This window comes from Doryrhamphus excisus, chromosome 1, assembly GCF_030265055.1.
Source record: "Doryrhamphus excisus isolate RoL2022-K1 chromosome 1, RoL_Dexc_1.0, whole genome shotgun sequence".
In the NCBI taxonomy this organism is placed as follows: Eukaryota; Metazoa; Chordata; class Actinopteri; order Syngnathiformes; family Syngnathidae; genus Doryrhamphus; species Doryrhamphus excisus.
In genome coordinates, this window is record NC_080466.1 from 15,594,471 (window position 1) to 15,617,437 (window position 22,967).

The following is a 22,967-nucleotide window of genomic DNA, read 5'->3' on the forward strand; positions in this document are numbered from 1 at the left end:
AGCGAGGAAAAGCGAAACCTTGTTCATGTTGTCAATAGAGCAACTGGGTGGAAAATAGAAGACTCCAGATCGGTGAAAAGTTCTGCCTTCAAGGAACGAGGCATCACAAGATAGAAACATCACACACATACACACTTGGGTACACATGAGTCCGACGCCAAAAAAGCTCTCCTCCATTTTTTTGCCTTTTAAAGCCAAAGCATTTGTGTGCAAACCTGGGAACTGTCAAACTTGGCTAGTTTCTCAGCAGAAAGCCAGAGACCCCCACTCTTAGCAGGCTGCAGGCCATGAGTCATGGAGACTCCACCTTGCAGCCATCTGATATTACAGACAAGCTTTTCTTTCTGGAACCACGGGAAAATAAATAAAAAACAAGGCAAGCAAGCGAGCCCGTCTGTGTCACATAAACATTGGTGCCCCGATTCAGAAGAGGTTGGTGTGGCCAAAGTTGACACCAGGGAGTCCGGGACCACAGGAAGAACAAAAACCGTGTTGTGTGACTGCGCTTTTACTTGCCATTTCTAATTGACAAAGCACGAAGACAAGAAGGATTTAGACGGTAGAATATGCACAATACATAAAGTACAATACAGTTTTATTATGGATAAAATCTATCTGCAATAAATTGTGATTAATTATGAGTTAACTATGAACAAATGTGATTCACCGCCTTTAAATATTGCAAGGAATTGACAACCTGAATTGTGTACAGGTTGTATACCGACTACACTGAAGAGTGTCATTTGAAGAGTATTATTGTCCATGGGTAAGACATAATAAAACGATTGCTGAAAGACTAATGCTATATTCTCTCTAAATGGCAGAACGGTAGGAAGGTAATACAGTAGAAAGGTAATACAGTAGAAAGGTAATGTAGTCGAAAGGTAATATAGTAGAAATGTATGTAGTCGAAAGGTAATATAGTAGAAATGTATGGAGTAAAAAGGTAATACAGTAAAAAGGTAATACAGTAGAAAGGTAATGTACAGTAGAAAGGTAATGTAGTAAAAAGGTAATGTCTTAAAAAGGTAATGTAGTAGAAAGTTAATACAGGAGAAAGGTAATACAGTAGAAAGGTAATACGGTAGAAAGGTAATACAGTAGAAATGTAATGTAGTAGAAAGGTAATGTAGTACCGTGGAACTCGGGTCAAACACAATTCCATCCTGTCCGGCGGTGCATCAGGGAGGCTTTTACCGTTTCCCCCAAAACAAAGCAGAAAGGGAACATATAGTCAAAGTTTAAGGTCTGAAGATGTCCTCCTGCGTATCCGCCTGATGTGGCCTGTTTGTTTTGATTCCTACTCTTAGGGTCAGAACACGCCTTGCCCGGCTAGCGTTTCCACGCTTTGCCTTTCCACTGTACTTCCTGCTCCACTCGCCCATCTTTTCCATCCACCTCGCAACCCGCGACCTTTTGCCCTCGTCAGAACCCGCCCACCCCCCCCCCCCTCTCACGTGGCTCGCTGCCCACCGAGCATGCATTACTTCATCCGAGACTTCCTGATTCTCCAAACAAGTCTGGAGGGTGAGGTCACGCTGGCAACAATGGGCCATGTGGCTCATCGCACATGTGTGGTCTTTACATGTGTGATGTGGACAGTCACGCAAATGAGTGCGAGTGCAATTCCGCTCTCTTCTTGCGTCTCTCCGGCAAGAGTTCCTCGGACATGAGGCTAATGCGATTTTAATGAAAGGCTGTGATGTGGCTCCTTGGCAGAGACTGTAATGTGATTACAGCAAGAAAGCACACAGCCAAAGCGCACTGACTATTCCAACCACGGAGGCAGAAGAAGGACCCTTGCAGAGCTGAGGCCTTCAGTCAGATGTTAGACTCCAACACCAACATGATGTTTCCTCAAAGACAACACCAAGGGGGACACACGGGACACGGTTCCTGCAGAGGAAAACCACTAGAAACAGAAGCATATCTGCATGCTGCTCCTCCGGTGGGCAACTTCCATGTCACTTGCTCTCTGCCCCCCCCTCGGACATCCAGCTTCAAGTTTCCTCTCTGAGCCAAGGACTTTCCATGGCGGGACATCCTCCCAGATGTGGGAGTGCAGGACAGATCAACGTCACAGAGAGTCGCAACACCGCATTGTTTGGAGGTCAGAATGTGACGGTTTTTCCTCCATTTTTTTCCGGGGTACACCCTGGACTGGTGGCCAGCCAATCACAGGGTACATATAGACAAACAACCATTCACACTCACATTCATACCTATGGACAATTTGGAGTCGCCAATTAACCTAGCATGTTTTTGGAATGTGGGAAGAAACCGGGGTAGCATCGTTGTGGCATCGTTGTTTAGACATTTTGTCTAAAAATGCACTTCCCCCTTTTCTTTTTTCTTCTTTTCTATCCCCTCCTGCTCCGGTCTGACCACTCCAAATTTGCAAAACAACAAAACATCATTCATTCATTCATTTTCTCCCGCTTATCCTCACGAGGATCGCGGGAGGTGCTGGAGCCTATCCTAGCTGTCTTCGGGCGAGAGGCGGGGTACACCCTGGACTGGTGGCCAGCCAATCACAGGGCACATATAGACAAACAACCATTCACACTCACATTCATACCTATGGACAATTTGGAGTCGCCAATCAACCTAGCATGCTTTTTTTGGAATGTGGGAGGAAACCGGAGTACCCGGAGAAAACCCACGCATACGCGGGGAGGTTAGGTTGCTAGGTTAATTAGCGACTCCAAATTGTCCATAGGTATGAATGTGAGTGTGAACGGTTGTTTGTCTATATGTGCCCTGTGATTGGCTGGCTCGCCCGAAGAATGGTTGTTTGTCTATATGTGCCCTGTGATTGGCTGGCAACCAGTCCAGGGCGTACCCCGCCTCTCGCCTGAAGACAGCTGGGATAGGCTCCAGCATGAATGAGTAATAGTTTATATTGACAGGTGATTGCAGCATTTTTCCGTTGCGTTCATTTTATGGTGTTTCTGAATGTTTGGTTTCGGATCATTTCTGTTCAAGTCAGCTGGGATAGGCTCCAGCACAGGTGATTCTAATGAGGACAATCAGTGTAGATAATGGACGCATGGAAAACATTGTATTAAGAGTAGAAAGAGTATTACTAAAAGTAGTTTTAGTAATAGTACAGACTGTTGGTCACAAAGTGAATCCCCACTACGTGAACTTCACTCACGTTTCGTGGCGTTGATGAGGTTCTTGCCATCCTTGTAGAGCTCCTTGATGAACCTGTTGGTTTTGTCCAGCTCTGCTTCGTGAGCCTTAATTTTCTCCCTGAAGCTGGGGCTGTCCAGATAGCATTCACTGAATTCCAGCGGGTGCAGTCCCATGTCTTCGTCCTCTTTCGTTGGGGGGAATAAACTGTCAAATAAATAACTGTCGACTAAAACCTACAAATAATAGTAACGGCTAAGAATCGAAAAGCATAGCTAGCAGTAGATGCTAACGGTGGCTAGCATGGTCACTTCTCTGACACGCGCATGGGTGTTGTCAAATTTAAGGACAGGAGAAGCTAGCAAAGCCACGTATGGCGTGTTTCAACAAAAAAGCAGCCACCGGGTATTCATCGGAAGTCGTTCCAAAGCGGCTGTCAGAAAGTTAACGCGTCCATGTTGTCTTCTTTCCTCGTTAAATGCACCCCGCCTTGCAAAGTGACAGATTGACAAACTCTGCTGACATTTGTGTGTGTGTGTGTGTGTGTGTGTGTGTGTAGGGAAACTTCTACCAAAGAGTGCGCGGCATTGTCGAAACAGTTATGTAGCATTCAGGTTGCGTTAGCTTCAAGTGAATTAAGCCCTTAACAAACGCATATTTGTATACATAAAAATGACCCTGAAATATACATAATTATACATACACAATGTTGTTTTTTTCAAGACTCTTCACACTATTTGAACGTTTGTTCAAATAGTCTAGACTAACGATTTGCAAACCGATGCTGCTTGACATTTTACGGAAGTTATCCTGATCTATTAGTAATCTTTGATCTTCCAAATCCGTTTGCCCTTTTTAAATCTCTCGATTGAAATCACGACTTGGCACCGTGACAACATGGCGGTTACAATATATATGTTTTTAAGTTAATGATTTACTAAATACGATACGTCATATTTGTCCTTTCAAGTATTTGTTTTGTACATGAAACTAAATTGTAGCCACGGAACTTTTATTTGTCACGTGTTTATACCCGAGCCCATTTCCTGGCGGAAACCAAGTAGCAAACATGCTATTAGCTCCGGTTTACAGTCTGTTTAAGTGCAGTTATTGTATCTGGCGGTAAGTTGATGTAGTCATTTTATTTTATCCCACGGCAGGATGCTGAAAGCGTTGCTGAGACGCATCTTGAAGGACTGAATGTGTGCGTTTTTGATGCGTCAATAAAGCGTTGTTCAAGTCCCGCACTGTGGTTCTCCATTCAAGATCACTGCGCTGTGATCTAAACTCGCAACAGTAAGTCCGCGTCAACAATGATGTCATTCAGTATTTACTGTCAAGTTATGATTGGTTGCTACTAAAATGATGTCACCGTGTAGTCGCCATGGTGCTCAACTGCAGAGAGTAGCAGGCGTTTAGTGCGCACAGTGATGTGTTATAGTCCAGACTTCTTTACAGGGATGCCTAATGCCAGTGCAAGGCCAAAGCATGGCAGGAGGACCCGAAGACGCCGCAGAGAGGACCCCGCCAGGAACGAGCTGGTATCCAGTTCCCTTGAAAGCGCCCAGCAGTGCCTCTTCAGCCAGGATTATGGAACCGCATTCGTGCACTACCTCCTGGTGCTCAACCTGGCGCCGGAGTTTAAAGACTTTGCCAGGGTATTGTCCGGTAAAACCCCAAAACCTTCAGACCACCTTGCACAGGCAGTCAGTATTGTTGTTGTTGTTGTTGTCGTCGCTGGCAGGAGTCTTTCCGGTTCACTCTCTTTAAATGGGCGGATGAGCTGGACTCGGTGGGACGCATTCAGGACCTGTTCAGCTGCTACGAGCAAGCGCTGGAGCTCTTCCCCGCCGACGAGGTCATCCTGAACAGCATGGGTGAACATTTATTCAGGTATTCACTGCCATATTAGATTAGAATTACAATGGGGGAATTTAAAGGGGAGCTATTATGCTTATTTTTGGCCCTTTGTATTGAGTTGTGGACTCCTGTAGAGCAGCTACACACAATAACGCACACAGAAAATTATCTAGATTTTCCAGAATCTGCAAATATTACCGTATTTTCCGGACTATAAGTCGCACCTTTTTTCATAAGTTGGCTGTTCCTACGACTTTTACTCCAGAGCGACTTATTAATGAAAAACTGTTTATGTTACATAAACACTGGACACCTTTTCTGTTCATGTTTATATTTTTTGTGTAGCTGAATAATCATTGTGTTAGCATATCTTCTTCTTTTATTGTTAGAACTTGCCTTCCAAGATGGCGTAATGTCTGTTTTGGTTAAGTAGTTTGTAAAATAAATTACCCACAAAAAATGCGACTTATACTCCTGTGCGACTTTATGTATGTCTTTTTCTACCTAATTATGCATTTTGGCCTTGTGCGACTTATACTCCAGTGCGACTTATGTATGTTTTTTTTTCTACCTAATTATGCATTTTTGACCTTGTGTGATTTATACTCCAGTGCGACTTATGTATGTTTTTTTCTACCTAATCACAAAGCCCACTGTGAAGTTACAGAGAGCCGGTGTTGGGGAAAAAAAAAAACTCTCACTCCAACTGTATGGGCACAAAGTGCTTCAATCACGTGTCTTATCCAAGTCCTCCATCTTAAATGTGTAATTGTGACCGTTTATGTCCAAACCAGAATGGGCTTTCGAGATGAAGCAGCGGGCCACTTCTTCAAAGCCCTCAAACTGAAGCCTGATTACCCGGAAGCCAGGGAGAACTTCTACCGGGTGGCTAACTGGCTGGTAGAGCGCTGGCACTTCCTCATGCTCAATGACCATGGGAGGAACCGCAAATACCAGCAAGCCATCCAGAAGGCTGTGCGGGGGGGCTGCAGCACAGTGCTAGACATCGGTACCGGAACCGGAATCCTTGGGTGAGATGCGGACGCTTTTTTTTATGACGACGTTGTCTTTGAACCAAAGCCGACCCCACTCTGAACAGATATATACAAGCAGTTGATGTTTGCTAAATACAAGGATGAAGAGTCTTGAACCAGTCATGATGTGCTATATATATCACTATATTGACTCTTACTATGGTACCCATTATGGCATTGGATGCTCATATCACCTCATACTTTGGTACGTGAAAAAATTAAATAAATAATAATAATAATAAAATAAAGTTTAAAAAAAACGTAAATTATATTAGGAAAGCAGGAAGTGAGGTCGGTCCGTGACAAAAATTAATTAATTAATTAATTAATAAAATCAAGTTAAAAAAATAAAATAACAAATTATATTAGGAAAGCAGGAAGTGAACAAATGTAACGGTCAAATGTAATGGTCATATCATCTTGTACTTCGGTACGTGACAAAAAAAAAATAATAATTATGTAAAGTTTTAAAAAAGCGTAAATTATATTAGGAAAGCAGGAAGTGAACAAATGTAACGGTTACTGATTGTAACGGTAATCATCTCCTTTTTGTAATGGTACCCATTCTGTTATTATATGGTCACATCACCTTGTACTTCGGTACGTGACAAAAAATAAATAATAAAAAAAAATTAAATTATATTAGGAAAGCAGGAAGTGAAGAAATGTAACAGTTAGTGATTGTAAAAGTACCAGATGGAGGGGTAGGATTTAATAAGCTTTGCTTCTTCCTACTCCTTTTGGACATGTGGAACTGTGAACTGATTATGGGATGCACTCAATTGTAATCTGATGCATGTTCAAATGAAATAAAACCATTACCATAACCATAACCATATCTCCTTCTGGTTGGTTCCAGCATGTGCGCGAAGAAGGCGGGGGCGGCCGAGGTGTACGCCTGCGAGCTCTCCAAGACTATGTACGAGTTGGCCTGCGATGTGGTGACTGCCAACGGGATGGACGGCGCGATCAAGATCCTCCATATGAAGTCTCTGGAGATGGAGGTGCCCAAGGACATCCCCCACAGGTACATCTCTTGCGTTTACTCCTCAGATAAACACTCCTCCACTGTTTTGACTGTTTGTCGGCCCCGTCAGAGTGACACTGGTGGTGACGGAGACGGTGGACGCCGGATTATTTGGAGAAGGCATCATAGAGAGTCTCATCCATGCCTGGCACCACCTCCTGCTCCCTCCACGGGTAAAAACATCCGTTCTGTAGCTAGCAGGAAGTGATAGTATAAATGGATGCTGTTATGTTCTACAGACGAAAGAGACGGAATCGAAGGAGGCATCTGAGACCGGTCGTGTGATCCCCGCCGGAGCCACCGTGTTCGCCATGGCTGTGGAGTGCCTTGAGATCCGCCGCCATAACAAGTACGCATAACAAGCGCGCCCTTATCGTACGTTCAGTACAGTACAGTCATTGACTGTAAATTTTGTCCACAGGCTTTGCGTATCAGAAGTGGGCGGTCTCTCCATGACCGAGGCGGAGCATCTCCGTAGTCCAGTGAGCTGCAGCCCCGAACCGGACGACTCCATGGAGCCTTACACCACTGAGAGACTCAGCAGACTGCCGGGAGGTTACACGGCCCTCACCGATCCGCTCACCGTCCTCCATATTGATTTCAATGATGTGCAGGTGAGCCACGGCCTCCCACATTCCAAAAACATGCTAGGTTAATTAGCCATGTGCCAGTGTGAATGGTTGTAGGAAGTTCAAATTAATTATTACTAATAATTAAGCACTAATCTGTTATTATTTATTTAATTAGTTATTATTAATTTATCATTGTTATTATTAAATTAGTTGTTATTATTAAATAATTATTAAAAATACTAATTAAATTATTAAATTAAATTGCTAAATTAAATTGTTAAATTAAATTTTAAATTAAATTGTTAAATTAAATTATTAAATTAGTTATTAATTGCAATTAATTAAGTGCAATTAACTACTAATTATTAAATAATTATTTTCATGCAGGGCTGCACTGCACTGCGGATGAGTGTTTAGCACGCAGGCCTCGCAGCTAGTAGACCCGAGTTCAGGTATGAATGTGAGTGTGAATGGTTGTAGAAAGCTCAAATTAATTATTACTAATAATTAAGTACTAATTTGTTAGTATTTATTTAATTAGTTATTATTAGTTTATTATTATTATTATTAAATTAGTTATTATTAAATTAAATTATATTGTTAAATTATATTGTTAAATTAGTTCATTCATTCGCTACCGCTTTTCCTCACGAGGGTCGCGGGGGTGCTGGAGCCTATCCCAGCTGTCTTCGGGCGTAAGGCGGGGTACACCCTAGACTGGTCGCCAGCCAATCACAGGGCACATATAGACAAACAACCATTCACACTCACATTCATACCTATGGACAATTTGGAGTCGCCAATTAACCTAGCATGTTTTTGGAATGTGGGAGGAAACCGGAGTACCTGGAGAAAACCCACGCATGCACGGGGAGAACATGCAAACTCCACACAGAGATGCCCGAGGGTGGGATTGAACCCTGGTCTCCTAGCTGTGAGGTCTGTGCGCTAACCCCTAGACCACCGTGCCGCCCTATTAAATTAGTTATTAATTGCAATTAATGAAGTGCAATTAACTACTAATTATTAAACAATTATTTTCATGCAGGGCTGCACTGCGTACAAGTGGTTCGCACGCAGGCCTCACAGCCAGGAGACCCGAGTTCAATTCCACCCTCGGCCATCTCTGTGTGGAGTTTGCATGTTCTCCCCGTGCATGCGTGGGTTTTCTCCGGGTACTCCGGTTTCCTCCCACATTCCAAAAACATGCTAGGTTAATTGGCCACTCCAAATTGTCTATAGGTATGATAAGACAGCTGGGATAGGCTCCAGCTACCCCCGTGACCCTCATGAGGATAAGCAGTAGAAAATGAATGAATGAATGAATGAATGAAAGAAACTGTACGGAAAAAGGTCATCAAAAATGGGCTGTACCTTCCGTGGAAAAAGTTTAGATGCCCCAGATTTAAGATGTCGACTTGTGGGCTTTATTGAGTCATTCTTTTCACAAGTCACAAATAAAAATAAATACGTTTTGTCAACGAGTCTCTCGCCCTGAGCTGATGTGATGAATAGCAGGACTAATTAATTCCCCAACAACGATTAATTCATACATATTGCTCTCCTGGAACAAACATGTTGGCTGAATAATATTTTTGCGTCATCAGCGGCTCCTCGGCGAGGCCTGCAGGATTTATTAGCTCCTCGTGGATGAGCGACGCCTGGCTAAGCTCGTTATTATTAACATGTTTATCCCGACTTGTGATGCAATTGGACTGCAGACAAGTCAACTTTTATTTATTCATCCCCCATCACGCACTGGCAAAAATGACTAAATAATACAGATATAGTCATAAATAATATTGAGTTTTTTAGTTTTTTTCTGATTAATTAAAAGTTTGAAAATACAACTTTAGCAAAACCGTAACTTTTGTGCATAAAACGAGACCTTTTTTTCCACATGACGCAGGAGCTGGAGGGGCTGACTTCGAGGCCGGTGCAGCGGGTCCGAATCCCGGTGGTGCAGCGCGGTGAGCTGGACGCCCTGGCCGTGTGGTTCCAGCTCCACCTGGACGAGGACAGCAGTTTGTCCACGGGACCCCAGGAGGACACCTGCTGGGAGCAGGCCATCTACCCCGAGCACTGTGCCAAGGGTAAATATGTATTTCACATTTACATTTATTTACAGTATGTGGCACCGCAAAATGGAGATGATAAATAAGAATTACCAAAATAAAGTAGAAAATAAATCCAATTATTAATAAATTAAATGTCTCCCACAATCAAAATATATCCCTCATACTCTCTGCTGTTGAGAGTATGAAGTATGAAAATGAGTGCCATTGAAAATGCCATTATCAAAGCATTGTATGAGCATTTTTTTATTTTTATTTTTTTGTTTAAATCTTTTTAATTTTTATAATATTTTTTTTATTTTTATTATTTTTTAAAGTAATTATGATTTCTATATTGATCATTATAAATGCTGCCCCAAGTTCATTACTGTAGTCATTACATTCACATTTATTTACAGTATGTGGCACCGCAAAATGGAGATGATAAATAAGAATTACCAAAATAAAATAGTAAAAATAAATCCAATTATTAATAAATTAAATGTCTCCCACAATCAAAATATATACCTCATACTCTCTGCAGTTGAGTATAAAAATGCCATTATCAAAGCATTGTATGAGCATTTTTTTTCATTAGTTTTTTTTTTTTAATATTTTGTATTTTTAAATTATTATTATTTTGGAAAGTAATTTGGATTTCCTGTGATTGGCTGGCGACCAGTCCAGGGTGTACCCCGCCTCTCGCCCGAAGACAGCTGGGATAGGCTCCAGCACCCCCCGCGACCCTCGTGAGGAAAAAGCGGTAGAAAATGAATGAATGAATGAATTTGGATTTCTATATTGATCATTATAATGCTGCCCCAATCAAGTTCATTACTGTAGTCATTCAACGGCCTTACCACGTTTGACCACTAGAGGTCACTGGTTCCTCATAGACAACAACCCTCCCAAATATTCCGTGTAGTCAGAAGCTAATTGCCTCAGACGTGCAGCCGGCGTGGCAGCGCATCAACCGCCATCAGACGGCAGCAACCGCCGCCGCCACCACCGCCGTCGTCAGGGGGGGCATCCGCCGACATCCACGTCCATCACCGACATCCGTTTTTCCGGGCCGCTGTTTATTTGTGAGCCCCCTGATCGCCTGTGACACCCTTTAGAGATCATGAAATTCTTATAAGGCGGAATAAATATGCATCGCCTCCAAATGCAAAACGTGGCTGACAAGGCGTGACGTGAACAGATGTTATTCCTGCTGGAATAACCTCCTAATAAATACCCCCCCACCCCTCCCTGTTCATGTGCCATGGCCCATTGCATCTCATTGCTCTCCTTCCTTCCCACTTTTCCACGTCTTAGATTCCATTTCATTTACAATTGTAATTGTATTTATGCAATGATGTCATCATCATGGATCAGTTAATATTAATAATAATACTTTATTTATTTATTTGGAATGTATTCTTTATAAACTTTTATTAAACTATTATTTACTGAAATTAAGAGGTTAGAGGTTTAGGCTTTGTCGTGGGGCCTTTTGGTGAAAGGTTCACCACTGCTTTCGCCATTTGTGGGTAATGGCTCTTACTGTGGTTTGCTGGAGTCCCAAAGCTTTAGAAATGGCTTTAGCACCTTTTCCAGACTGATAGATCTCAATTAATATCAGTTTGTTAATTATTATTGTTTGTTGCTTTAATAGGGCTGCACGGCGGTCGTGTGGTTACTGCTCAGACCCGGGTTCAATTCCACCCTCGTCCATGTCTGTGTGGAGTTTGCATGTTCTCCCCGGGTTTTCTCCGGGTACTCCGGTTTCCTCCCACATTCCAAAAACATGCTAGGTTAATTGGCAACTCCAAATTGTCCATAGGTATGAATGGGTTTTTTTGCATGTTGAACTCGCACTGGTACATGTTTGTATATTTCTCAATCCAATTTTTCCTTTCCAAGCCACAAATGTTAACAAATGACACATTTTTTTTCACGTTTACAATTATAAATGAGGCTGCATGGTAGTTAAGTGGTTAGCATGCAGGCTCCACAGCTAGGAGACCCAAGTTCAATTCCACCCTCGGCCATCTCTGTGTGGAGTTTGCATGTTCTCCCCGTGCATGCGTGGGTTTTCTCCGGGTACTCCGGTTTCCTCCCACATTCCAAAAACATGCTAGGTTAATTAGTGACTCCAAATTGTCCATAGGTATGAATGTGAGTGTGAATGGTTGTTTGTCTATATGTGACCTGTGATTGGCTGGCCACCAGTCCAGGGTGTACCTGGACCCTCGTGAGGATAAGCAGTAGAAAATGAATGAATGATGTTTTGTTGTTTTGCAAATTAGGAGTGGTCAGACCGGAGCAGGAGGGGATAGAAAAGAAGAAAAAAGAAAACATAGGGGGGAGTTCATTTTTTTAGACAAAATGTCTAAACAACGATGCCACAACGATGCTACTCCGGTTTCCTCCCACATTCCAAAAACATGCTAGGTTAATTAGCGACTCCAAATTGTCCATAGGTATGAATGTGAGTGTGAATGGTTGTTTGTCTATATGTGCCCTGTGATTGGCTGGCCACCAGTTGCCATTGACAAATTTAAATTTGTTTGATGATCTGAAACATTTAAGTGTGACAGAGATGGAAATCAATGTATACACATAAAAGGTTTATTATTTTATAATTTTTATTTGACTGTTATGATTGTTTCCCTGTAGGTTTCCTCCTAAAACCTGGAGATGATCTCATCGTGGAAGTGTCCTGCAGGGACGCCTACTTGAGACTCTGCAGTGTTGCCGTACTAAGGGACGGGCAGGAGATCCATTTAGGCAAGTACCCAAACGCATGGAACTCCACAAGCCTTGTCCCCAACCCTGAATTGGACCTGTGCAGCGCTCTGGCCTTGTTACAAACGGACCAAAACCAGCACAAAGACCTCTGCATACTGGAATGCTCAGAAATGGCGCTCCTGAACAATTCCGACTACCATCAACGCTTTGGCAGTGCTTTGTCCAAGCTAGTGGCCCGGCTCAGGAACGGATCCCAAAGTCCGGGACTTGGCATCCAACCCGAACCCACAGAGCTTCTCTACGTTCTGGATGTGTCAGAGGGTTTCTCGTTGCTGTCCCTCATGGCTGCCGGCCAAGGCCAAGTGAAAGCCTTCAGCTCCGTGGAGAAGAGCAAGCAGCAGGATGTTCTCAAGAGGCTGGCTCGGGCCAATAACATCCCGGAGCAGAATTTGGAGTTCTGGCTCAGCCACACGGAGGACGACCAAGGGGTGCTGCAACGGCCTTCCAGGGAGAAACTGTGGAGTGCCATCATGCTGGACTGTGTGGAGACCTGCGGCCTCGTGAGGCAGAAACTGATGGAGAAGGCATCTTTGGCCAGGTACGCCGTGCGTGTTGGGACTTCAGGTTCCGCTTGTTTGGATAGCAAAACTATAGTTTTTACCATTAAAAAAATATATATTTTATGACCTTATGGTACCCATTATGTCATGGTGATCATATCATATCATAACGGGACTAAAAATAATTATAATTATTTATAATTATATATTTTAATTATATATATTTTAATTATAATTAATAATTAAAATAACAAAAAAATCATTTTAATTTTAATTTACTTAAATTTAGTTTAGTTAGTTTAGTTAGTTAAGTTTTTTATTTTGTTAATTTGTTATTTTATTTTTGTTAATTTGTTATATTAATTTTGTTATTTATTTAACTTTAAATTTTGTTGTTTTATTATTTATTATATATTTATTGTTTATTATTTTTAATTTAAATTTAAATAACACAATTAAAATAACAAATTAACAAAAATAAAGAACTTAAAATAACAAATTAACAAAAATAAAGAACTTAAAATAACAAATTAACAAAAATAAAAAAACTTAAATTATATTAGGAAAGCAGGAAGTGAACAAATGTAACAGTTACTGATTGTAAAAGTACCAGATGGAGGGGTAGGATTTAATAAGCTTTGCTTCTTCTTACTCCTTTTGGACATGTGGAACTGTGAACTGATTATGGGATGCATTCGATTGTAGTCTGATGTATGTTCAAATGAAATAAAACCATTAGCATTAGCATTAGCATTACCTTGTGTTCAAATCTGTGATCTCGCCATGTTTGTGTTCCAAGATGCCTACTGGAGCGTGGAGGACGTGTGTTTCCACAGAAGCTGGTGGTGCACGGCATGCTGGTGGAGTCGGACACGCTGCTCCTAGAAAGCGCCGTGCAGGGTCACGAGCCCACGCTGGGATTCAACATAGCCCCTTTTATCAACCAGTTTACGGTAAGTGGACTACGCCATCTCCATGGCAACGTGGACTACTACGGACGTTTGTTTCGGCTTCAGGTTCCGGTCCATGTCTTTCTGGATTTCTCCACCTTGGCGTGCCGTCACCTCAGTGAGGCGGTGGAGCTCTTTGTACTCGACCTTATGGACGCTAATGCTAACTACACCAACAGAGAAGTCCAGGTAGGTCGTACTGGTTCTGCTTGCAGATTGGATGTTGCTAATAAAATATTCTAAATAAAAATATTCATATATTCTAAAATAAAATATTCTATATTATCTATAATAATATAATACTATGATAATATTTTATATAATATATTATATATAATATATATATATATATTATTATATTATATATTATTATATATTATATAATGCTAATACTATAAAATACTATGACAAAAGTAAGGAATCCTTCCTGCAGAAGCAATTAACGCAATAAACGAAGAATGATTGCAAAAAAATTAAATAAATAAATAAAATATGAATATATTCTAAAATAAAATATTCTACTCTATTCACATCCAGAGGGCTCAAATAATGTTAAAACGTTTTCTATGCTCCAACTATGACAATATACTATATACAAAATACTATGTATACTATATAATAACATAATAATATAATAATATTTAATTTAATTTTAAGAATGATTGTAAAAAAATTATTAAATAAATAAAATAGTCTAAATGAAAATATTAATATAAATGTAATTAATAATATAAATTTAAATACTATAATAATATATTATATAATACTAATACTATAAAATACTGTGACAAAAGTAAGGAATCCTACTTTGCAGAAGCAATTAACGCAATAAACGAAGAATGATTGTAAAAAAATAAAATATTCTAAAAAAATATTAATATAAATTTAATTAATATTAATATAAATTTAAATACTATAGTAATATTTTATATAATATATATTATATTATACTAATACTATAAAATACTATGACAAAAGTAAGGAATCCTACTTTGCAGAGGCAATTAACGCAATAAACGAGGAATGATTGTAAAAAAAAATAAATAAATAAATAGATACAATCTTCTAAAAAAACAGCCACTGATGACCCAATACTAAAAAACAGTATTCTACAAAAGTAGACCACTCAGCTAATATAAAACATATACATCAAAGGTAAGCAATACAGGCAGTAGAAAACAAGGTATTCCACCAAAGTACTGTGTTCTTATCCTCTTCAGGTTCAGGCTACGTCTCCGGGCCGAATTACCGCCATTCCCTTCTGGTACCACATCTTTTTGGACGAAGACATCAGCGTCAGCACCCTCAGTCCCAACTCCCACTGGAAGCAGGCGGCCGTCGTGCTGCAGCAGCCGCTGGAGGTTCGGGCGGGAGAGGAGGTCCGCCTGTCTGTGAAGGTCCACAACAGCACCATATCCATTATGGCGGCGGTGGTGGTGGCGTGATGCTGCCTCATCACGGTGGAGGTGCGGTACCTTTTGAAGTGTTTTTAAATGGGCTGGCTTATGACGGCTTACTTGTGTTTTATTGTCAGTTTTATTGTAAAAAATAAAAGCTGTGTAAGGCATTGGACAGGATACAGGATATGACTTATCACAATTAGTAACACTCGTTTTACATGTCGGTATCCCTTCAAGTCAGTAACCAATCATATTAAATGGCTTAGGGCGGAGCTAAAAATTACCAAGTTCAATTTGAGTCTGGACGTAAAACTTGTGTAAATTATACAATTGTAAAATTCGAACCTATAATTCAAATAAATCCCATAATTACCAGGACATTTATTCCCTTGATGAGTGTATATACGCTAAATTCTGCCGTATAAGCCGCTCATTTTTTCTTACACTTTGTAGTGGTGCGGCTAATATGGCTAAATTCTAATTCACTAATTGTTTTCAAACTGTGCCGCTCCTGAGTCAGTGAGGAAAGCTTCATGAGCATGTATATCGAGCTTGCCAACCCATTGGAAATCACAGAACAATATAACACTCACGGTGTCATTAAATTCGTCACACGGGAACTTAACACTCTGAGAAAATATACAGACACATACCAATACAAGTTTAAAACTCGTTTAGAGTTATCTCATAATGCATTTCATTTGAACAACACATTCATTGGGGTACTGCATTGACGTCAGCCTCCCTCTGGTAGGCTGATATAGCATTGCCGCACCAACCATCCATTTTCTATGCTGATTTGATATTGTTTTGGTACATGTTTGGATATATATATATATATCTCGGGTATACCTTTTTGAGTATTAAGTTGCTGTGTGATGAGTTTAGTGTTATTTGTAAGATGACACAGCGAGTCAGCCTGTTGTATTGAGTACTGACTTCCTGCAACAAGCTAGTCGTGTCGTGTCATTAAATTCGTCACACAGAAGTTTAACACGCCATAGGTATACCTGAGAAAATATACAAACACATACCAATACAAGTTTAAAAATGGGGAGGGGGGGAAACAACTCTTTTAGAGTTATCCCATGATGCATTGCATTTGAACTACACATTCATTGGGGTACTGCATTGACGTCAGCCTCCCTCTGGTAGGCTGATATAGCATTGCCGCACCAACCATCCATTTTCTAAACTGATTTGAACTTGTGATTGGAACATGTTTGTGTATATATACGTGTATATATATATCTCAGGTATACCTTTTGGAGTGTTAAGTTGCTGTGTGATGAGTTTAGTGTTATTTGTAAGATGACACGGCGAGTCAGCCTGTTGTATTGAGTACTGACTTCTGGCAACAAGCTAGTCGTGAGTTGATGATTGGCTCTTTGTAAAGAGCCGCCATGTCCTTACTCGTGCACGCCCTAATATGCCAATTTATAACACGGGCATGTGTCACTTATGTAAAAAAAAATTAAAAATTCCCGAAATTTAGTCGGTCCAGCTTATATACTCGAATTTTACGGTACATTTCTGACCAGAAGAGATATTGTTATAGGTTCTATTTAAATCCTTATAATTTTCTGCAAAAGTATATTTATACTTTGTGGAATTTTCTAAATGTTTGTCAATATTGGCCGCACCTGATCGAAGCTTAAAGTAGTGTAGTAGTGCCATATCCTCATGGAACATTCTTCCAGCTATCACAGGCAACTGTTGAACAAGTTCAGTCACTGGGTCCCGCCCAACCGTGTTACTAAGTGATGACATAATACGCTAAGTGATGACGATCAGGTCTGCGTGTGCCGCTTCTTCGGCTCCGTCGTTCTCTTCAGGCCTGGCCTCGTGTCCTTCTTCCCAGTTTGCGTCGCTGAGCCCGGCGGGGGCTGACAGAGAGTGCGGCGTCTGGGTACTCCCCATGCCTTCGTACCGGCCCTTGGGTGACACCGGATTGGATGCTGCCTCTGCGATGGCGTCTTGAGAGGCCGACGAGGAGAGGAGGCCCGAGCTCTCGCCGTCGCTCTGCGCCTCACCAAAGTACGACTTCCTGGGGCGACCCATGACTGTCCTGCCTGTAAAAAAAAAAGCATATATTGAAACAAAAATTCCATGAGACATTCCATAAGTTCCATTAGTAAAAGAGCCACTGACCAACATTCCGGACTTGTTCCGAGATGTCGGCCCTGACGTCGGAGATGTCCCACATGGCCATGAAGGAGTCGAAGCACGAGCCCTCCTCAGCCTCCTGGATGTAAGGCTTGTACGTGAAGCTGAAGTGGTGCGCGATGGCCGCCAGGAACATCTCCACGCATATGACGAAATCCTGAAGGGGTTTGGGGAGGAGAACCGATGACGTTTGACGACTGAGGCTTTGAGCTTTGTTGCAAAAATATGGAAATCGAGCTTCATCTGCTCCCGCTTGGCGACAATTGCAGCGGAAAGTGCACCTTTATCCAGATCTGCACCATAATGTTTTGGTAGTTGTAGAAATTTTGACTTTTTACCTGTAGTCCCGTAGCCACCGCCTCCACGCTTTGCCAGTCCCATGTGCGTTTTTCCGAAATGATGCCCACTTTGACCAGTAAAGCAATTAGCACGGCTTGCCTGCACAACAAATGACAAGACACAATTTTTATATATTACTCTCAATCATAACGTTTATGTTTTAAAACTAAAACCATTTACCAAAATGAGACAAAGACCACCATTTTGACACACAGAAATTTTCCCACTGGTTGGATGGGACTCAGCTCCTCTCGCAGAGCCCGGTAGAACAGCACCAGGCAGTACATGGCAAACTAGATGCAAAGAAGACAAACGTATTAGAATACAAAATGGTCACTCAGTGTGACGCACGGCGACAACCGCAACATTAAACATGCTGTGTTCAATGATCAACCTACCAGCTGTGACATGTTGTTGAAAATAACCAGGTACGTCCAAGCGTTAGTTGAGCTAAAGTTGCCTTCGTCGTACACGTTGCATAGCTGACAGATCCTACAAAAAGGACAGGAAGTCGATATGACTGATAGTGAGGTGTACCTGAAAAGCATTTTGTCAAGGGACAATATTACAGAAATGAAACTTACATATACCGTATTTTCTGGACTATAAGTCGCTCCAGAGTATAAGTCACACAAGGCCAAAAATGCATAATTAGGTAGAAAAAAAACATACATAAGTCGAACTGGAGTATAAGTCGCACAAGGCCAAAAATGCACAATTGGGTAGAAAAAAACATACATAAGTCGCACTGGGGTATAACTCGCACAAGGCCAAAAATGTATAAATTAGGTAGAAAAAAACATACATAAGTCGCACAAGGCCAAAAATGCACAATTGGGTCGAAAAAGACATACATAAGTCACACTGGAGTATAAGTCGCACAAGGCCAAAAATGCATAATTAGGTAGAAAAAAACCATACATAAGTCACGCTGGAGTATAAGTCGCACAAGGCCAAAAATGCACAATTAGGTAAAAGAAAAACATACATAAGTCGCACTGGAGTATAAGTCGCACAAGGCCAAAAATGCATAATTAGGTAGAAAAAAACATACATAAGTCGCACTGGAGTATAAGTCGCACAAGGCCAAAAATACATAATTAGGTAGAAAAAACATACATAAGTCGTACTGGAGTATAAGTCGCACAAGGCCAAAAATGCATAACTAAGTAGAAAAAAACATACATAAGTCACACTGGAGTAAAAGTTGCACAAGGTCAAAAATGCATAATTAGGTAGAAAAAAACATACATAAGTCGCACTGGAGTATAAGTCGCACAAGGCCAAAAATGCATCATTAAGAAGAAAACCCAACTCCATGTGTCATAATACTAGAATATTCAGACAGGACTCGGTCTCAAAGTACTTTTGTTAATTAAAACACACAAAAAAGGTATTTGGCCAAAAAGAATTAGTTAGCATGTTCATAAAAATCCGGAGTACAATACAGGCTCCATCTTACCCCTGCAACCTTAATGAGGAGAAGCGGTATAGAAAATGGATGGATAGTACAATACATATATCGTGTACTAAAATGCCTAATGAAATGTGAGGAATGTACTCACACTTGTCAGATACTTAAGAAGACTGAAGTACTTACAGAGCAATGATAGTCGTGACGGGTCTAACTACGGTGTACTGCAGTACTCCCAGCTTGCACCTTAAAAGTAAAACCCTTTCAAGGAGAATAGAAATGAATAACAAAGATGGCGCTAACACAATCACGCATGTGTTGCAGTTGAACGTCTACTCACTCTCCCATAGGCCAGGGCGGGCAGCAGCAGAGAGGAGGAAGGTGCTTCTGCTGCTCCTGGACCTCCAGCATCATCACCAGGCTGGGGTATTGATTCTCCAGGTAGTTGAGCAGGAAGGTCATGAAGTTGTAGATGACGTAGGCCTCGTAGCATTCTCTGCACGTGTCCACATAAATGGCAATGCTCGGATATTTTAGCGCGATCCACTACAACGTATAAAAAATATGTAAATACATGACAATTTTTTTTATTTAAAATGAAAGTAAAATAACAATAAGCTTACACTGTCCAAGCTGTAGATTGGCACCATCCATAATATCCTAGGAAGAAAGTACCACATCACAGCAAATTAGTAACAGTAATTTCTGATTAATAATGAACTTATGCTTGTTCAAGTGTTTACCTAATGATGGGTTTCTGAAGCTCAGGTTGCGTGTAGTGAACCAGATGCTGGAGGATACCCCATAATGATATGGGGATGGTCATAAAGACGAATATCCCAGCAATGAACCAGGCTTTGTTATGAGTACCAACCTGTCATATAAAAAAACACTTAAATATGGTAATGGTTTTATTTCATTTGAACATGCATCAGGTTGCAATTGAATGCATCACATAATCAGTTCACAGTTCCACATGTCCAAAAGGAGTAGGAAGAACCAAAGCTTATTAAATCCTACCCCTCCATCTGGTACTTTTACAATCAGTAACTGTTACATTTGTTCACTTCCTGCTTTCCTAATATAATGTAAGTGTTTTTATTTGTTATTTTTTTATATATTTTTTAATTTTTTATTAATTTTAATTTTTTATTATTTTTTATTTTTATTAATATTATATTTATTATTAGTATTGGATTACATTTTAGCTAATTGGTTATTTTTAGCCTTATGCATTATTTTAGCTGTTTGAAGATGAACTATATCAGCAAGTTTAAGTATTTGTGTTTTTAGAAATAAGGAGTTAGTATGTTCTCTGTAGGCGGCATTATGAATTATCCTTACTGACCTTTTTTGCAGTACATTTAGCCAGTGAAGATTGCTTTTATAGTTATTAGCCCATATTTCCACACAACAAGGCATGGTAGAACCAGAGAGCAATAAAGAGTAACTTTTGAGATATCATTGATGTACAAGTTGAACAGTTTTGGCCCCAGTATTGACCCATGGGGAACTCCAGGGGTCAATATAAATCTCATATAAATATGAGATGGGATACAGTGGGGAAAATAATAATTTGATGTTTGTAAGTTTACTCCATTACAAAGACATGAATAGTCCATATTTTTGTTGCTCCATTTGAACTGAGACAGAATTAACTTCAATTTTCGAGGCTGCCACTTGGCAACTGTAACAATGGTAATCATATAACACGATATTTTTGCTAAGCGCTATATAATAACGGTTAATTAAATATTACAGCTTTGGAAGCAGTCTTGAACGCATATAATCTCCCATGATGTGCTGCGTACAGGTAATGGCGGCCGACACTCACCTCTGACTTCTGAAGTTCCCAGACGCACAGCGGCAAGACGACGAGCAACAACAAAATATACAACAAAACAACCAAAGGACGAATCCATCTTCTCCAATTCCCACAGGAGCACGGCATCTTTGACATGAAGACGCCGGGCCTTTCCGCCAAGTTTTATATCGGTGTTCGCACAACGAACAAAACTGGACACATTTGGCAAGAAAATGAAGACTTCCCTTGTTTACAAGTAGGTAAACGCCTGAATTTCGAAGTTTGATTTCAAAAGCTGTTAGATAATTATCAATTCATGTGCCTCCTATTGTGCTAGCTACTGGCTACTAGCTTGCTAGCTATTTTGCCATGTAAACAAACTATGTACACGGCCCATTTTCAGTACGCCATATAAAGTCACTAAACAACAAACGCAGTGTTTAAAGGTATACTTATGTACAACTACACACTCGCATTTATAGTAAATTAAAAGTAGTCAGAAATGAATTTTCTTTCTTGTAAGTCTCAAAGTTTCCGAAGTACTTCCTTTGCTTAGAATGCTTCCGGCTTCTGGATTGTGTCCCGCCTTCAGTCTCTGATGTGATTGGTGGCGTTCTTCTTGCTTGACCAATCAGTGATGAGGATTTTCTTTTTTTTATGTGTGGTTGTGCATATGTGCATATTGTCCAGCAGATGGCGACATTATTTAACAATTGGTAGGCAACCCTGGGTAAACTTTATTTAGCTCACATTGGGGTAAATGTCTGTGTTGTAATAGAAAAATAACAAAATAAACATGATTAAAAATTAAAATAAAATTAATAAAGAGTTGTAAATAATACCACTGTAAGAACACATAGTAGTACAAAGAGTTACTGCTATGTTTGCTGTCTTTTTGTTTTATTTTTATTTTTTTAATATGCTCTCCACAAAGTCTTCTTTTGACAATTTTAAAAATTAATTTACCATGTTGGTGTAATTCTAATTCCGTACCTGAATACTTCCTGTGTACATCCCATTCCTTGATTCAGCTATTGTGTACTGAGCAGCCAGTATATGGACTCACAATTGTTATCGTCACACTTCAGAAGCTAAGTATGGTTGAGTTAAAGTTCTGAACTTTCATGTTACTTTACTTTTTCCTGAAAATAGTAGTCATATTCCGCATGGTTAGACTTTGGAGGCACGACAGTATAAATAAGCGGACCTTACGGCGTCAGCAGCCAAAACTTTCCTCCCTGTTTGCGCCATGGCTCCAGTGGCCCGCAGTCACAGAAATCACTGCTTGTTGCAGGACAGATTGTTCATAAATTTTCAATTCCTCCTTTTGGCTTTTATGAATAAGATATGGTCCTTGCCACTAGTCATGCGGGAAAGCTAGCGCCATGTTGGATGGCTCAAAGGGAATGCCGTGTACAGTGACGGGAAACCCGGCCAAAGCCATCGGGGCAGGCTGGATAAACATATGTTGTGTTTAATCACACCCAAAAGGTATTTTAGCTTAAAGGATGTGGCCTCCATCCCATTCAGCAATGGAAGTGGGATCAAGTTTGTGAAATTTCTATCAAAGTACCTGACTTAGTGTTGTTGTTTTTTTTTGCTAGTTGAAGTTAAAATTCCCAAAATGTGGCATACATCGGTGTGGAAAAAGTGTTTGCCCCAAAGGCGGACTTGCTGGTGTGTTTTGGACCAGTCTTCCTGGTCCTGAAGCAGCAAAACAGCCCCAGACCATCACACTACCACCACCATATTTTACTGTTGATATGATGGGCTAAACGCCCTCCAAAAAGTTCACAGCAAGTCTTCCAGGTCCTGAAGCAGCAAAACTGCCTCAGACCATCACACTACCACCACACTTTACTGTCGCTATGATGGGATATACACCTTCCAAAAAGTTCACAGCAAGCCTTCCAGGTCCT

At 40.7% G+C, this 22,967-nt stretch overlaps 3 protein-coding genes across 15 annotated transcripts in view; 1 reads left to right on the forward strand and 2 right to left on the reverse strand.

Annotated features, from left to right (window-relative positions):
- The window catches only part of arhgap10 (Rho GTPase activating protein 10), a 53,889-nt gene extending 50,163 nt beyond the window's left edge, over nt 1-3,726 (reverse strand). For 6 of the 9 annotated variants that reach the window (XR_009118233.1, XR_009118239.1, XM_058046039.1 and 3 more), the window contains exon 1: nt 3,158-3,725. Coding sequence is in view for 7 of the 9 variants with exons in the window: in XM_058046039.1 (XP_057902022.1) it covers nt 3,158-3,311 (154 nt within the window). In the remaining 2 variants the exon portion in view is untranslated. Of the gene's footprint in view, nt 1-3,157 lie in introns of all 9 variants that reach the window. The other 3 variants (XM_058046036.1, XM_058046038.1, XM_058046034.1) reach the window with 1 other exon arrangement.
- A 266-nt stretch (nt 3,727-3,992) lies between these two features.
- prmt9 (protein arginine methyltransferase 9) lies at nt 3,993-21,732 on the forward strand. 5 transcript variants are annotated; one of them, XR_009118122.1, is made up of 14 exons: nt 3,993-4,431; nt 4,594-4,793; nt 4,880-5,028; nt 5,790-6,026; nt 6,889-7,056; nt 7,127-7,229; nt 7,296-7,405; nt 7,478-7,670; nt 9,538-9,721; nt 12,344-13,013; nt 13,775-13,928; nt 13,992-14,114; nt 15,146-18,552; nt 18,620-20,351. XR_009118122.1 is itself a non-coding variant. In XM_058046032.1 (14 exons), exons 2-13 carry the CDS (start codon nt 4,596-4,598, stop codon nt 15,368-15,370), a joined length of 2,514 nt encoding a protein of 837 aa, XP_057902015.1. In that variant the 5' UTR covers nt 3,993-4,431; nt 4,594-4,595; the 3' UTR covers nt 15,371-15,391; nt 21,058-21,732. The 5 variants fall into 5 exon arrangements, 4 of the variants coding, with proteins under 4 accessions (XP_057902015.1, XP_057902016.1, XP_057902014.1 ...); XM_058046032.1 differs by lacking the exon at nt 18,620-20,351 and adding an exon at nt 21,058-21,732 and having other exon boundaries at nt 15,146-15,391; XM_058046033.1 differs by having other exon boundaries at nt 3,993-4,257; nt 4,365-4,431; nt 15,146-20,352.
- Nucleotides 15,443-21,629, reverse strand: tmem184c (transmembrane protein 184C). The gene is made up of 10 exons (XM_058046042.1): nt 21,079-21,629; nt 19,988-20,118; nt 19,868-19,904; nt 19,585-19,790; nt 19,431-19,505; nt 18,229-18,322; nt 18,011-18,123; nt 17,830-17,929; nt 17,477-17,648; nt 15,443-17,397 (listed from the first exon to the last, which is right to left on the reverse strand). The coding sequence occupies exons 1-10, from the start codon at nt 21,202-21,204 to the stop codon at nt 17,102-17,104; spliced, it is 1,350 nt and encodes a 449-aa protein (XP_057902025.1). The 5' UTR covers nt 21,205-21,629; the 3' UTR covers nt 15,443-17,101.
- Nucleotides 21,733-22,967: the final 1,235 nt, after the last annotated feature.

Excerpts from the sequence above, each read along its gene's own strand:
- tmem184c (XM_058046042.1), bottom strand. The coding sequence starts at position 21,204 with ATGTCAAAGATGCCGTGCTCCTGTGGGAATTGGAGAAGATGGATTCGT. Across the intron at positions 18,124-18,228 it reads TCAACAACATGTCACAGCTG|TTTGCCATGTACTGCCTGGT; the intron begins GTAGGTTGATCA and ends CTTTGCATCTAG. Across the intron at positions 17,398-17,476 it reads GGAACAAGTCCGGAATGTTG|GCAGGACAGTCATGGGTCGC; the intron begins GTCAGTGGCTCT and ends TTTTTTTTACAG.
- prmt9 (XM_058046032.1), top strand. The coding sequence starts at position 4,596 with ATGCCTAATGCCAGTGCAAGGCCAAAGCATGGCAGGAGGACCCGAAGA. Across the intron at positions 4,794-4,879 it reads AGTTTAAAGACTTTGCCAGG|GAGTCTTTCCGGTTCACTCT; the intron begins GTATTGTCCGGT and ends CGTCGCTGGCAG. Across the intron at positions 13,014-13,774 it reads GAGAAGGCATCTTTGGCCAG|ATGCCTACTGGAGCGTGGAG; the intron begins GTACGCCGTGCG and ends TTGTGTTCCAAG.